At 45.6% G+C, this 12,514-nt stretch overlaps 2 protein-coding genes across 2 annotated transcripts in view; one reads left to right on the forward strand and one right to left on the reverse strand.

Annotated features, from left to right (window-relative positions):
• Nucleotides 1-9,567, forward strand: part of LOC135175364 (alpha-2-macroglobulin-like protein 1) — a 61,060-nt gene extending 51,493 nt beyond the window's left edge. The window contains 5 exon segments of the mRNA XM_064143398.1: nt 5,535-5,625; nt 5,911-5,979; nt 7,671-7,773; nt 8,494-8,535; nt 9,305-9,567. Coding sequence (XP_063999468.1) covers nt 5,535-5,625; nt 5,911-5,979; nt 7,671-7,773; nt 8,494-8,534 — 304 coding nt within the window. The 3' untranslated portion in view covers nt 8,535; nt 9,305-9,567.
• Nucleotides 9,568-10,846: 1,279 nt separating this feature from the next.
• LOC135175368 (alpha-2-macroglobulin-like protein 1) overlaps nt 10,847-12,514 on the reverse strand; it is a 35,918-nt gene continuing 34,250 nt past the window's right edge. The window contains exons 32-34 of the mRNA XM_064143400.1: nt 11,488-11,556; nt 11,066-11,168; nt 10,847-10,948 (exon numbers count right to left, since the gene is read on the reverse strand). Coding sequence (XP_063999470.1) covers nt 10,908-10,948; nt 11,066-11,168; nt 11,488-11,556 — 213 coding nt within the window. The 3' untranslated portion in view covers nt 10,847-10,907. The remainder of the gene's footprint in view (nt 10,949-11,065; nt 11,169-11,487; nt 11,557-12,514) is intronic.

Raw genomic sequence — 12,514 nt, forward strand, 5'->3', positions numbered from 1 at the left:
TGGCTAGGGGGAACGGCAGTTCTCATGCCCGCTCGACACCTGGTGTGGGCCGAGCTTTGGGTGGTCCTACAGGTTGTTTTGGTAAGAACTGTCCAATTATATAGGTTAATTGTAATTTTGTGCCAATCTGTAAGAATAACTTAAAATAGCCTGGACTGGAGGGTTACACCTCTTTTGAACATTATAAAAATGGTGTGCCTTCCTGGATCGGGGCGCTTGCTGGCTTGAGCTTGCTGGTACCTGCTCCTACCGCTCGCTCGCTAGCCTGCCTGCCTGCCTCGCTCCTGCCGCGGTGCCCTCACGTTCCTGATCGGCCTTGCCCGACGAGGGGCCCGCAGAGGCCTCAAACCTGCTTGGGCCCGATCCTGAGGAACAAAGGGACACCGCCCAAAACCTTCGAACTTTGCTGAACTGAACCTCGAACAGTGAGTAAATTGGAGAAAGAACTCTTTACCTAAAGACTGAGTAACTTTAAAGACTCAAAAGAACTCTAAAGAAATCACAGACTCTCTTTTATCCGCTATTTTCTGAACTGTTATTTTACAACTTCAATACAAAAGAACTCACGTGGGGAATTTAGTTCGGGAGGGGGATCTCCGTGTTTGAGCAATAAATCACTTGAAATCCACAAGTGAGTCTCCACGTATTTTCCCCACAACCTCCCAAACTACCTTCCGTGACAAATTGGCGACGAGGATGGGATTGTAACCGTAGAATAACTACAGATTTATGGCAGAAAATATCATGATGGAGCAGCAACAGCCGCAGCCACAGGCTATGGCAGCTGAAGCAGAGTCTGAGTCTGCCACAGTGGAGGCAGAAGATACAGTGGAGGCAGTAGCAGATGATCCAGTTGTTAAGTTGATGTCTGTTTTTGAGATCGCTCACATACGAAAGACTATGGACGCACTTGCTAATGATACCATGAAACAGGTCACCGATAATTTAATAGATATGGTTATTATGCTATATAAAGCTTTCCAAGACGTGGAAGGAATAGATAAAGAAAACCTTGTGCTGGCAGTAGGCTTAATTCGAGCTCAAGATAAAGTAGATGAATTGGAGTATGAGTTGAAACAGGCGAGTGACGAAGGAGACAAGTTAAGGAGAGAAGTTGATTATCTCGATAAACAGCGAAAATGTTGGAGGCAGATCGGCCAGAAGGCGAGACAACAGGTTGAGGAGTTGAAAGCTGAGAATAGCAGGTTGAGTAGCGAGATTAATCGTGTGAACGTACCCGCGGTTACCGATCAACGACTTCGGGAGTTGGAGGAGAGGCTAGAGGGGAAGTTTCTCCAAGCCTTTCAAGAATTACAGCTGCGAATGTCGCCATCGCAGTCCCCGCAGCCGCGCGTAGGGCAGCAGGGCCCAGAGGCGCTGTCGCCGCAGCAGTCCCCGGCACGGCCGGCACCCGTCCCTCTGCCGCGGACCTCAATTCGGCGGACGTCTCAGCCTGTGCCACCGCCGCTCTCTCCACAGATAACTGTTTTGCCTTCTCAGCCCCTGCCGCAAGCCCAGCCGGGTCCGCCGCCAGCGGCTCCGATACTATCTCAGCCCATGCCACAGCTGCCCCCACAGCCGCAAACGGCTCAGCAGCCCGTGCCGACGTCGCTTTTGCAACCAGTTTTGCCAGTCCCGATGCCTTCTCAGCCTCAGGCAACGGCTCAGCCGCAATTAGCGATGTCTTTTCAACCGATTTTGCCTCAGCAGGTTCCGTTGCAGGTTCTGATTCCGCAGGCCATGCCGACGTCCATCCCGGTTAAACAGCCCGCGCCGCAGACGCCATCTTCTTCGCAGCCACGCCCGCAGGCGCCATTACGGAGCGACAAGGACAGCGCGCCTGCGCAGCCCCACTCCGAGCCATCACCCGCAATTGCGTCATGAGCAGCGACACGGAAGTGGAGGAGCTAACCGACAGCATGAGGAACGCATCTGTCAATCCCGTTTTCAAGACAGAAACCGTTATAGGACCACGAGGACAGCGCACCACGACTCAGAAAACTCGACCATACACCGCATTGCAGAAGCAGGAGATAAGGGAAAGGTATTCCCGATTGCCTAACGAGACTATAACTGATTATGTTTATAGAATTATAATGAATGATGCTGAATCTGTAATTTTGTCTCTTGAAGAGGTAAAGGGATATTGTTGGGGATCTGAAGTGTTTCTAGGGAATGGTCCCGAGGGTGAGCTTGCATTGAGTTCTAGAATACTTTATTGGGCTGGTGCTTATCATCCTTCAGAGAGAGATGAGGTAATCAGATGTCGTATTTCAAATTGTGATCAGTTAGTTGAAACAATCACAAAGTTGGCTTGTATACAGGCCATGGATAATCGTGGAATTAACCCAAATCCTATGAGTCTCCCAATTGAACCAAATAGGCTTCATCCTTTGGTAAAAGGTTTGCCAGGAATTTTGAGAACTGTGTGTGAGGCTAGAAGGGAGCATATTGAGAAAGCGATACAAGAAAAGGTAAGAACAGGAGATAACACATTAAATCACACTACGTGGGGAGAACTCCTAGAAGAATTAATGTTTAAAGGGCGAAATCTAGGTTATACTGATACCACACCTTTACATCCATCCTGGTACAAATCAAGAACATCTGACCGAAGGAGCAAACCTCCACATGGAAAGAAGCCAGAAGTGAGGTATGCCAAAGCTTATGGTGGTCCAGAAAGCCCTGTGGGAAGCCCCAGGACGAGCCCACGGTCAAGTCCCAGGGGGAGCCCTGAGATCAACCGTCGCTCTAATTCGAGAACATTCTGGGGGCGGAATTCCTATTATGGGCAAGGTGACTACCCGAAGAAGAGACTGGTGGAGTGTGACCCCATGAAGACTGAAATTGGTGCTATGGGTAAAGCCATCATTGATGAAATGAAAAAACTATTAGGCCAGGATGGAAATAAGACAAAACAGAGACGCAAGAGGGGTTCCAGAAACACCTCTCCCAATAAGTCAGGTCAATCTGATCAGCAAAGGGCTAAAAACAAGTCAAAAAACTAGAAGCAGCGATGAATGCTTCAGGCCACACTCATCGCTTTGTTTCTGCTTGTCAGTGGTCTGAAAAACCTGAACCTTTCATTATGATTCCAACAGGACCAGATAGAACTGCTGTTAAGTACCTAATAGACACAGGTGCACAAATTACTGTGTTGAATGAGCAATTGGCAAAACGCCTCAGAATTCTGCCATCTAGTAAGAAGATAAAAATAACAGGTGTAACAGGACAGCCTGACATATGCCACTTGGCTAAAACGAAACTATGGTTGCCTGGGGAGAAGAGAAGTACCCTGGTAGAAGTAGCATTAGCTGATTGTCGATATAATATTCTCGGATTTGATGTTTTAGCAGGTAGAAGGTGGCATCTTCCAGATGGAACATTATGGAGCTTTGGTGCTTATGAGGTGAGAAATAAGAGGGGAAAATTAGTACATGCTCATGTTCATTGGTTACAAACTGCTCCTCCTTTGCCGAAGTCGCACATTACCTGTGTTGCACAATATCCATTGCCAGCAGCAGCTAGGCAAGGTATTACTGAAGTGACAGCTGATCTTGAGAAGAGAAAGATCATCACCAGAACTCATTCTCCTTACAATTCACCTGTCTGGCCAGTCCGCAAACCAGATGGCCGATGGAGATTAATGATTGATTTCAGAAAACTTAATAGTAACACTCTTCCTCTCACTGCAGCAGTTCCTAGTCTCTCATCCACAGTAACAGCGATCCAAGCAGCTTCTCATGCCTGGATGGCGACTCTGGACGTGAAGGACATGTTTTTCATGGTACCACTAAGAGAAGAGGACAAACCGCAATTTGCATTTACTTGGCAAGGTATTCAATACACATTCAACAGTCTCCCACAAGGGTACAAACACTGTGCAACTATTGCGCACAACACACTTGCAGCTTTGCTTGACACTGTTCAACTTCCTAAAGATGTTAAGGTGTATCATTACATTGATGACATCTTGGTGGGAGGGAATGACAAAGAACAAGTTGCTACAGTAGCTGAGAATATTCGAAAGCTGTTAACTGATAAAGGGCTAACTATTCCAAAGGAAAAGTGTCAAGGCCCATTTCCTCTGCTCCTCTGTATGATTTGCTTAAGAAGCACAAAGTTTGGGATTGGACTCCACAACATTCTGAGAGCCTGAAAGTTCTCAAAGATGAACTGAAGGCATATCAGAAGTTGGGGCCCTTGCACCCAAAAGATGCCCTGAGGGCTGAATGGGGTTTTTCCGAGAATGCCTCATACTGTGGAATTTTCCAGAGAGGACCCAATGGTCCCAGTAGAGCTCTTTTGTTTTCCTCAACAGCGTTCAAAGAGACCGAGACACGGTACTCGGAATGGGAAAAGGGACTCCTTTCCCTAACTCGAGCTGTCAAAGAGGCAGAAAAGCTTCGCACTACACAAGACATTGTAGTGCAAGGCCCATTTCCTCTGCTAAAATCGATCCTCAAAGGATCTCCTCCACCAGAAGGAATTGCCCAAAAGGCCACTGTAAGAAAGTGGTATACTTACCTAGAGGGAATCTCACAGCTTATGCCACTGAGAGAAGGACCTACTAAGGTATCCAAATTACAGCAGCCCATCAACCCTGACAAGGCACTACTTGGTCAGCCATATAAGCCTTCTCCTATTCAGGTGGCCCCAGAAATGACTGCAGACTCTGATAAATCAGGAGTATGGTTCACAGATGCATCTTCTCGGAGAGTGGGGTCAAAGTGGCGCTATAAAGCCGCTGCCTTGGAGATTGCTACAGGCCAAACCATCACTGAAGAGGGTGATGGCAGTGCACAGGTAGGGGAGCTGCATGCTCTCATGCTAGCAGCAGAGCACGGAGCAACAACCATTTACACTGATTCCTACTCTACATTCAAAGGTGCCACTGAGTGGATTTGCCAGTGGGAAGCGAATCAGTGGAAGGTTTCAAACGTGGAAGTTTGGAGGGCTGATGACTGGAAAAGACTATTAGAAATAGGCCGATCCAGATCACTTGAAGTTGGTTGGGTTAAAGGGCATTCTAAACAGCAAACTCCATCTGCAGCCTGGAATAATCAGGCAGATTTTCTGGCGAGAATAAACATAGTTGAAGATGAGAAAGATGAATGGTGGAGATTAGCTGAATGGCTACACATTAAAAGAGGCCATTCAGGAAAAGCAGACCTCTACTACGAGTGTAGATCCAGAGGATGGCCAATTTCTATGACTACCTGCGGGGAAATCATTTCAGCTTGTCCACAGTGTAAAGTTAGGCTTAGAACCGATCACCCCAACTTAGCTCCAGCACAACACATTAGAGAAGACAAGAAGCTATGGAGCACATGGCAAGTTGATTATGTGGGTCCATTTAAACCCTCACATGGGAAGAGATACATACTGGTGGGGGTGCTACCTTCCGTGACAACAGGAAGAACAGTGAAAGCAAAGGCAGATTCCTCCACTTGAATGCCAAAGCTGGGCTGGAGTATCTGAAGATCATGGCTCAGAAAGTAACATTAGTGCTGTCCCCTGGTTTTCTGCTGCAGCTACACAGGGAATCATGTTTCCACCAATATGGTCCTGATCCAAATGGAGCTGCTGTCTGGCTACAGCCCTGTGATAGGTTCACTGGAAAAGGTGAGACTGTCAGTTTATATCCAGATGGAATGAGAATAGTGATAGTTGTATATCACGCAGGACTGTATGCGGGACTTCGATCATTCCCATGGACAGAGAAATAAAGTAATTTTCCTCTCAAGAAATTTGTATAAACTAAGTGCCTTCCAGATCACATCTTGCCTTCTCCTACCCTAAGGGCTTCCTTGGTGATGACACCATTTTGCCTGTGCCCTCACAAGGCCAAACATGCCTGAATATCTTTTTTTTCTATTAGTGTTTCTGACACTGTCCTCCTATTTTCAGTTAAAGAGGATGCCTTTAGTGAGGAAAGTGGAAAGTAAAGCTGAGCAAGTTGTTCTCTACCTGGAAGAAGTAAGTGGAATTTATACCAACATCTATTAAAAGGGCTAAGGTCTGATAACACGGTTTTAGCCTACTCTTGTATCTTGATTCCAATTAGTATTTTAAGTATCCAAAGGTGTTGCTCCTACACACCAGCCATATTTGGTGACCTATCAGTCTGCAGTAGTTCAGTTGCAGAGCCTGTATACAGGGACACTTCTCTTGGGTAAAATGAGAATAACACTGATGGTTCAGCAGAATTAAAAGAGAAATCAGGGGACCCACAGAGAATTTATTCCTACATGCTATGAGTCCACAGTGTCTGATCAGGACTGGGGAGTAGTAGTAGGATCCATCTTGTAAATTCAGTTCATACAGAGCCCTTATGCAGCCTATAGGAAGCAGCCAAGATTGCTTATGGAGTTTGTCAAGACCACTCAAAATTAAAGCAGATGGTTGTGTCAGATGCAGTGCTTGCTCCCCAGCCTCATTAATCAGCAGATTAACAACCGCTCCAGCCTTTTGCTAGCTACATACACACCTATACAAAAGGGAAATAAAAACGAATTAAAAACCTTTAGAATGTTCAAGGAGAACTTTTAGATTTCTGTGATTGTTCATTTCCCCTCTACTCAGCACTAGTGAGCCCACAGCTTCATCACTGGGTTCAGTTTTGGACCCTACACTGAGGTCCTTGGGTAGGTTCAGAGAAGGATAATGAAACTGGTGAAGTGTTGGGAGAAGAGGTCTTGTGAGAAGCAGCTGATGGAACTAGGGATGGTTAGCCTGGAGACAAGGAGGCTGAAGGTAGACCTTCCCATTCTCTTTATCTCTCTGAAAGGAGGTTGTTTGGAGATGGGAGTCATCTCTTCTGCCTAGTAACAAGTGATAGCATGAAAGGAAATGGCCTTCCATTTCCTGAGGAGGGACTTAGATTGGATATTAGAAGAAACTTCTTCACTGAAAGGATTCTCAAACACTGGAACAGGCTCCCTGAGGAGATGGCTGAATGCCCATCCATGGGGGTGTTTCTAAAATGCAGAGCTGTGGCTTAATACCAGTCTTGGTAGAGTTAGATGATGATTGGACTTGATGATCTTAAAGGTCTGTTCCAATCAAAACAATTCTGTGGTTTGTCCCTAGCTGTCACTAAGCTGAGCTAAGCTGGCTTCATAATAAGTGTGCATGCACAAGGGTTGCAGAGATGCTGGTTTTGTTACACCTGCAGCAGAAGGCAGCACAAAGATTTCAGTTCAGGCTCCCATGTAGCACAAGGAGGATCCTAATCAATGGCAGGTCATGTAACTACTATCATCCAGCAGACACCTTGCATTTGTCTGCTTCATGATGAGGGTTATGCAAGGTGAGAACAAAAGCTGACATAATGGGACTCTGTATGAAAGTAGCCATTGAGGCAAAATGCATGGAGCTCAGAGCAGAGATAGATGAGAAAGTGGGATTGGTTGGGAACACCAGTGTAACATTTAGATATCCAATGCACATTGACTGCGTGGATTTGCTGTCTCACAAGCTAAGTTAAAATTAGTGATCAAAAAGGGGAGATGGTCACAGACTGAGAAGATACTTTTGAGATGGCCTGGGAAGCAGAACAGATCCTTCACAGCAGTGAGGCCTTCACAGAGCCTGAGGGAGAATGGGTGGAAGGGATTTTCTTGCAATGATTCAATTCTAGCTGTAATCCTTACATCTCTTGGTCACAGCTGACTAGACAGCCCCATACCTACACTTTGCTGGTGCAGCAGGACATGCAAGTGAAGGATCATAAACCAGCTAGTATCAAGGTCTATGATTACTACATGCTAGGTAAGATCAGATTGATGCATTGCAGACACCACCCAAAGGTAACACTGGAAAGACATTTTCTGAAGTTGTAAAGTCTAATACAATACCTCCCTTACATGTTTATCTAACTTCCCCTGAGAAGCTTTCTAGTGACAAACTTACCCTCTTGGATATCAAATTGGTAGATTCTTCTTTCTCTGATCCCCGAACCTACAAGCTTGAAGTTGTCTTGCAGACCCACTTAGATTCTAAGTCTCCCAACAAGAAGGGAATACAGAGCCCAAAGCCATTCGTTTGTACACTCATTCTGTGGGATACAGCCAAGGCAGTGGGACTGTGATGAGGAGATGACTTAGAAGAATGAGTGCCCTCCCCCTCCCCCGCAAAAGAATAATACTGTTAAAAATTTCTCTGTTCTCTGGGGCCCTTCCCTGGTGGAGATAAAAGCTAGATATCTGCTCGGGCTCGCTATTGCTTCAGAAAGTGAGGAATCCATAACTGTAATAGAGTTGTCTGGAACTTACAGTTTCAAAATAAAACCAGCCTCATGACCTGAGTGAGTCTGGACTAGCTGCACCCAGAGTCAGACATATACTGGTGGGTTTGTGTGTCATAGCAGAGGGAAGTCATGGTCTGTAATCTGTGGAAGCACCTCTCCTAGGAACAGAGTCACAAATCTGGCTTACTTTAGTCAGTTTTTGGCAAGTGTGTCTCATTTGCACTTCTTTTTTTGTCATTCAGAAGAAACTACAATGATGAACTACAGTGCCTTGTGTGAGTGAGGTAAGGGCCTCTTTTGGTGGCATGGTCTTGAAGAGTATGGAGATACGGACAAGGCCAGAGTGCCAGTTGAGGGCAGAAAGTGATTAGCAATGCTAAACAAGAAGGAGTTCCTGTATGTCAGTAGTTACACTAAAGCAAAGGGAGAACTGAAGTGGAAGGTTTGAAGTCCTGAGCTCTTAAGAGTTGAGGTATGTTCACAGAAAGCAAGAACTGCTTATCCTGAGTCCTACCACCAGTCCTGGCATTTTACGTCAAATACACTTTCCTCAAATCAACACAGTTCCTTTTCCTGGCCCTTTCCCTGCATTTCCACAGCTCTCTAGACCTGTGCACACAACAAGCCATGTTCACCTTTGTCGCAGGACCTAAGTCTTTCTCAGTGCCAGTTTTTCACAATCTCAGCCCGGTTTGTGATGCACAGTAGGGAATAAGCATCTGCCACAATGAGTAAAGGCTTGAACTTAAGCAGTGCATGCTGCTGTTCTAAATTTTTCTGTATCTGCATGCTTCCTTGCCCACAGACCATCAGACGGAGAGACACACTTGCTTCATGAATCACCTGCCCTACTGTGGAATGGCAGCCACTAACCCTATACTCTTAGTAGAGATTCTGCTATAGCTTTGGTATAGGTAGATTCACAATGAGCCCTCTCTTTGACGACTTGGCAGTCTTCTTTAGTCACAAGGCGCAAAATAACCCCCCAGATTTCAAATGGTTACATTTAATACTTCAGGAACACAGACTTATTGTCTTTTGATGTCTTCACAGGGACAGGGTTAGAGACCCATCCTCTGCAGTCTCTGTCCATCCATCCCCTGTCACTCCTGCCAACAACCACCACGTGGAGATGAGAAGCAAAGAGAAAATATGTCACATTTCCTGATGAGCAGGTAGTTTCCGAAAGGCTCAGACTGTGCCTGGCATCTTATTAAATCGCAGGAGACTGGAACTATCTGATTGAATGGTTATTCAGGTTTACTGTATGTCTACCAAACCAGAAAAACTAAGAGCACCAGAGTAAAAATAATTTCTTCTCCTCTGCTCTGTGTGTATGTACACACGCAACATTCTGTCCCTCCAGCTGCAGACTTGCAGAGGAGGAAGTGGAGCATGCACCAAGGCACAGTTGGTACCCAGGGAAGATGAGCATCACACAAACTGGATCTGAAGGCAACAGAGACCTGGGGTATGTTCAGCAGTTTCCTTGGCCAGCAATTTGGAAAGCATTTAGAAACCTTAATCACCAGCAATTAGCAAGGCTAGGCTGCTGAGGAGGGGTGAGGAGTAGGCGTCTCAGAACACTGCATCACTATCTGAAGGCCACTTCCAAGAAGAGCTGGTGACTTGCAGAAAGGGCACACGAGACAAGGCTATCACAGCATGTTCACTTGTACTCCAGTGCTGTCTGAATCCTGCTGCAGAACGATTAGGAGAAACCATGGAAAGTGTGAGGAGAGAGCAACAGAGGAGCTAGAAGTTTTGTACATTGAAGGCAGAATTATATCTTCATGGACTAAGCCTGTAGCTCATCACCAACTGGAACATCGGCAGCAAGGTCAGGGGTCATGCTTACTTTAATTCTTCCCAGGTGCATGACACCCCCTCCACCACCACCCCAGCCAAAGTCCTCACAGTTCCGACACAACTGTTGGTCTGTTGTGATCCCTCAGTCCATTCACTCAAGTGGAGGACCATATGGGCTATGTACCAGCTGGGTGGCATTTCCTTCCATTCCATGTATAATAGTAGGCAAAGGTAGGTGTGATGGTGTGATAGTTTCTCCCCCATCCTTCATCGCAAGTTTGGGAGTACCTCTACCTCTTTATGAAGAATGTGCAGTTGTGGGGATAGAAAGTAAAACAAACAAGCAGGATGCTTCAGCTGCTTCCCATAAGTGCCTTTTCACTACCTTCCCAGCTGCAAAAGAGCTCCATTCTAAATCCACATGCTTAGCCACAGATAAATGCCAGTTCCTCTTTCTATCTGGATATAGGCCCCCCAATGATTGCCATCCTCCTTCCCATAGATCACATAATTGTTTTAGTTGGAAAAGTCATTGAGTCCAACCATTATCCAACTCTACCAAGGCTTGTGTTAAACCACATCCCTCAGCACCAGGGGTGGGGATTCAACCATCTCCCTGGGGATCCTGTTACAGTGTTCGAGCACCATTTCAGTGAAGACATTTCCTCTAATAGCCAACCTAAATCTCCCCTGGTGTAACTTGAGGTCATTTAATATTGTCCTATTACTTGCTGTTAGGGAGGAGACACCAACACTGCCAGTGTTTGTTTGCTTACATTGCCTCTCTGTGGCCCAAGACCCACCATGTCAAGGTGTCACTGTGTCACACTGAGACTTGTTGCCTACCTCAAATGCAGACAACACTGTAGTCCACAGAGGCATGCTCCTCTGCAAAGGGAAGTGAGGAAGACAATTACACAGAGAAGAGCGCGTGATGTCTTTTCCCAGTCAGACAGCTAGGAACCCAGCTCCCAGCCTCAGAGTAGAAGGAAACCTGCAACCCACCTGGCTGGTAGTAATCATAGACTTTGATGCTGGCTGGCTTCAGGTTCTTTACATGAATTACTTCTTCCAGTTGCAGAAGGAATGTTTGAGATTCATCACTGAGCTTATGTAGATGGAAAGAAAATAGCAAGGAATGGGAGAAAGAAGTCATTGCATCTTCATCTTCCCTAGCTTGAATGTTTTCCTGCACTAAATCTCCATAAAGCATTAAATATTCTGGATTCTAGAATTGGAGTCAGTGGGAGGAGTAGCAAGTGCTAACCCAATGACAATGAAATTGGGCAACCTTCTTTTATCCACAGTTCTACCCACAATTCTCTTTCTCCACATCTAACCAAGTCTTTAACTTCACACAGAGCTCTCCCTGTCCTCTGATATCTTCCTCTTGCTGGGCCAGACAAAATACTTTTGTTCCCACATACCTTCTCCAGATAAATGTAGACCACATCAGCTTTCACTTCTAGTTTCTTAATGATGGTTCTATGCTCCAGCTGGGATAGGAAGCAATAACACAAGGAAATTTGTCAGCATTATCCTTAGGGCCTCCTGACCTGAGGGACGCACTCTTGGTTTAAATCATAGAATTGATTTCACTCATCTGAGTGAAAACACAAATTATAGGTTGGAAAAGACCTGAAATATCAAGTCCAACTGTCAACCCAACACCAACATGGCCACTAAACCATGTCCTGAAGTGCCATGTCTACATGTTTTTTGAACACCTACAGGGGTGGCGACTCTACTGCTTCCCTGGGAAGCCTATTACAGTACTTGACCGCTATTTCAGTAAAGAACATTTCCCTAATATCCAATCTAATGCTCCCAACTCGAGGCTATTTCCTCTCATTCTATTGCTGGTTACTTGAGAGAATAGACTGACACCCACCTTGCTCCAACTTCTGTTAAAGGAGTGGTAGAAAAAGAGATGTCTCCTTGTAAAGGGTTAACCCTCTTGGAGAGTGGTCTGAACCTAACCCCAGGTGCAGTGGTTAGCCCACCCCTATAAAAACACAGAAACCTCCTGTTTCTTTTGCCTCCCTGCCTGCTAGCATCACCCTGGTTCCTGCTGTTGTTCCTTTTTTGCCATGTGGTCATTCTTCCATGTGGTGGACAAAGCCTTCTTGATTCTACCTCCATCCATTGCCATCAATCTGATAGTATACATATTTTTGTATCTTGTGTTCCCTTCCCTGTACCTCTTTGTAGCTCCCTTACCTTAAATACCTTTTATTTATTGTTAAAAGTTATGGGTTTATCTTTTAACTTTCAAATGGAAGAAAGACTATTTATTTGGGTATTTTTTACCCTTTTCCTCTCTACATCTAATTCCTTTTCCTTCCAAAGGGTGGCGGGAGAGGGGAAGGCTCCCTATTATTGTATTGGTTCTGTTAGCTATATTTTGAGTTTCTGGGAAATTTAAACTAGAACCTAGATACTCCCCTCAGCCTT

This window comes from Pogoniulus pusillus, chromosome 5, assembly GCF_015220805.1.
Source record: "Pogoniulus pusillus isolate bPogPus1 chromosome 5, bPogPus1.pri, whole genome shotgun sequence".
In the NCBI taxonomy this organism is placed as follows: Eukaryota; Metazoa; Chordata; class Aves; order Piciformes; family Lybiidae; genus Pogoniulus; species Pogoniulus pusillus.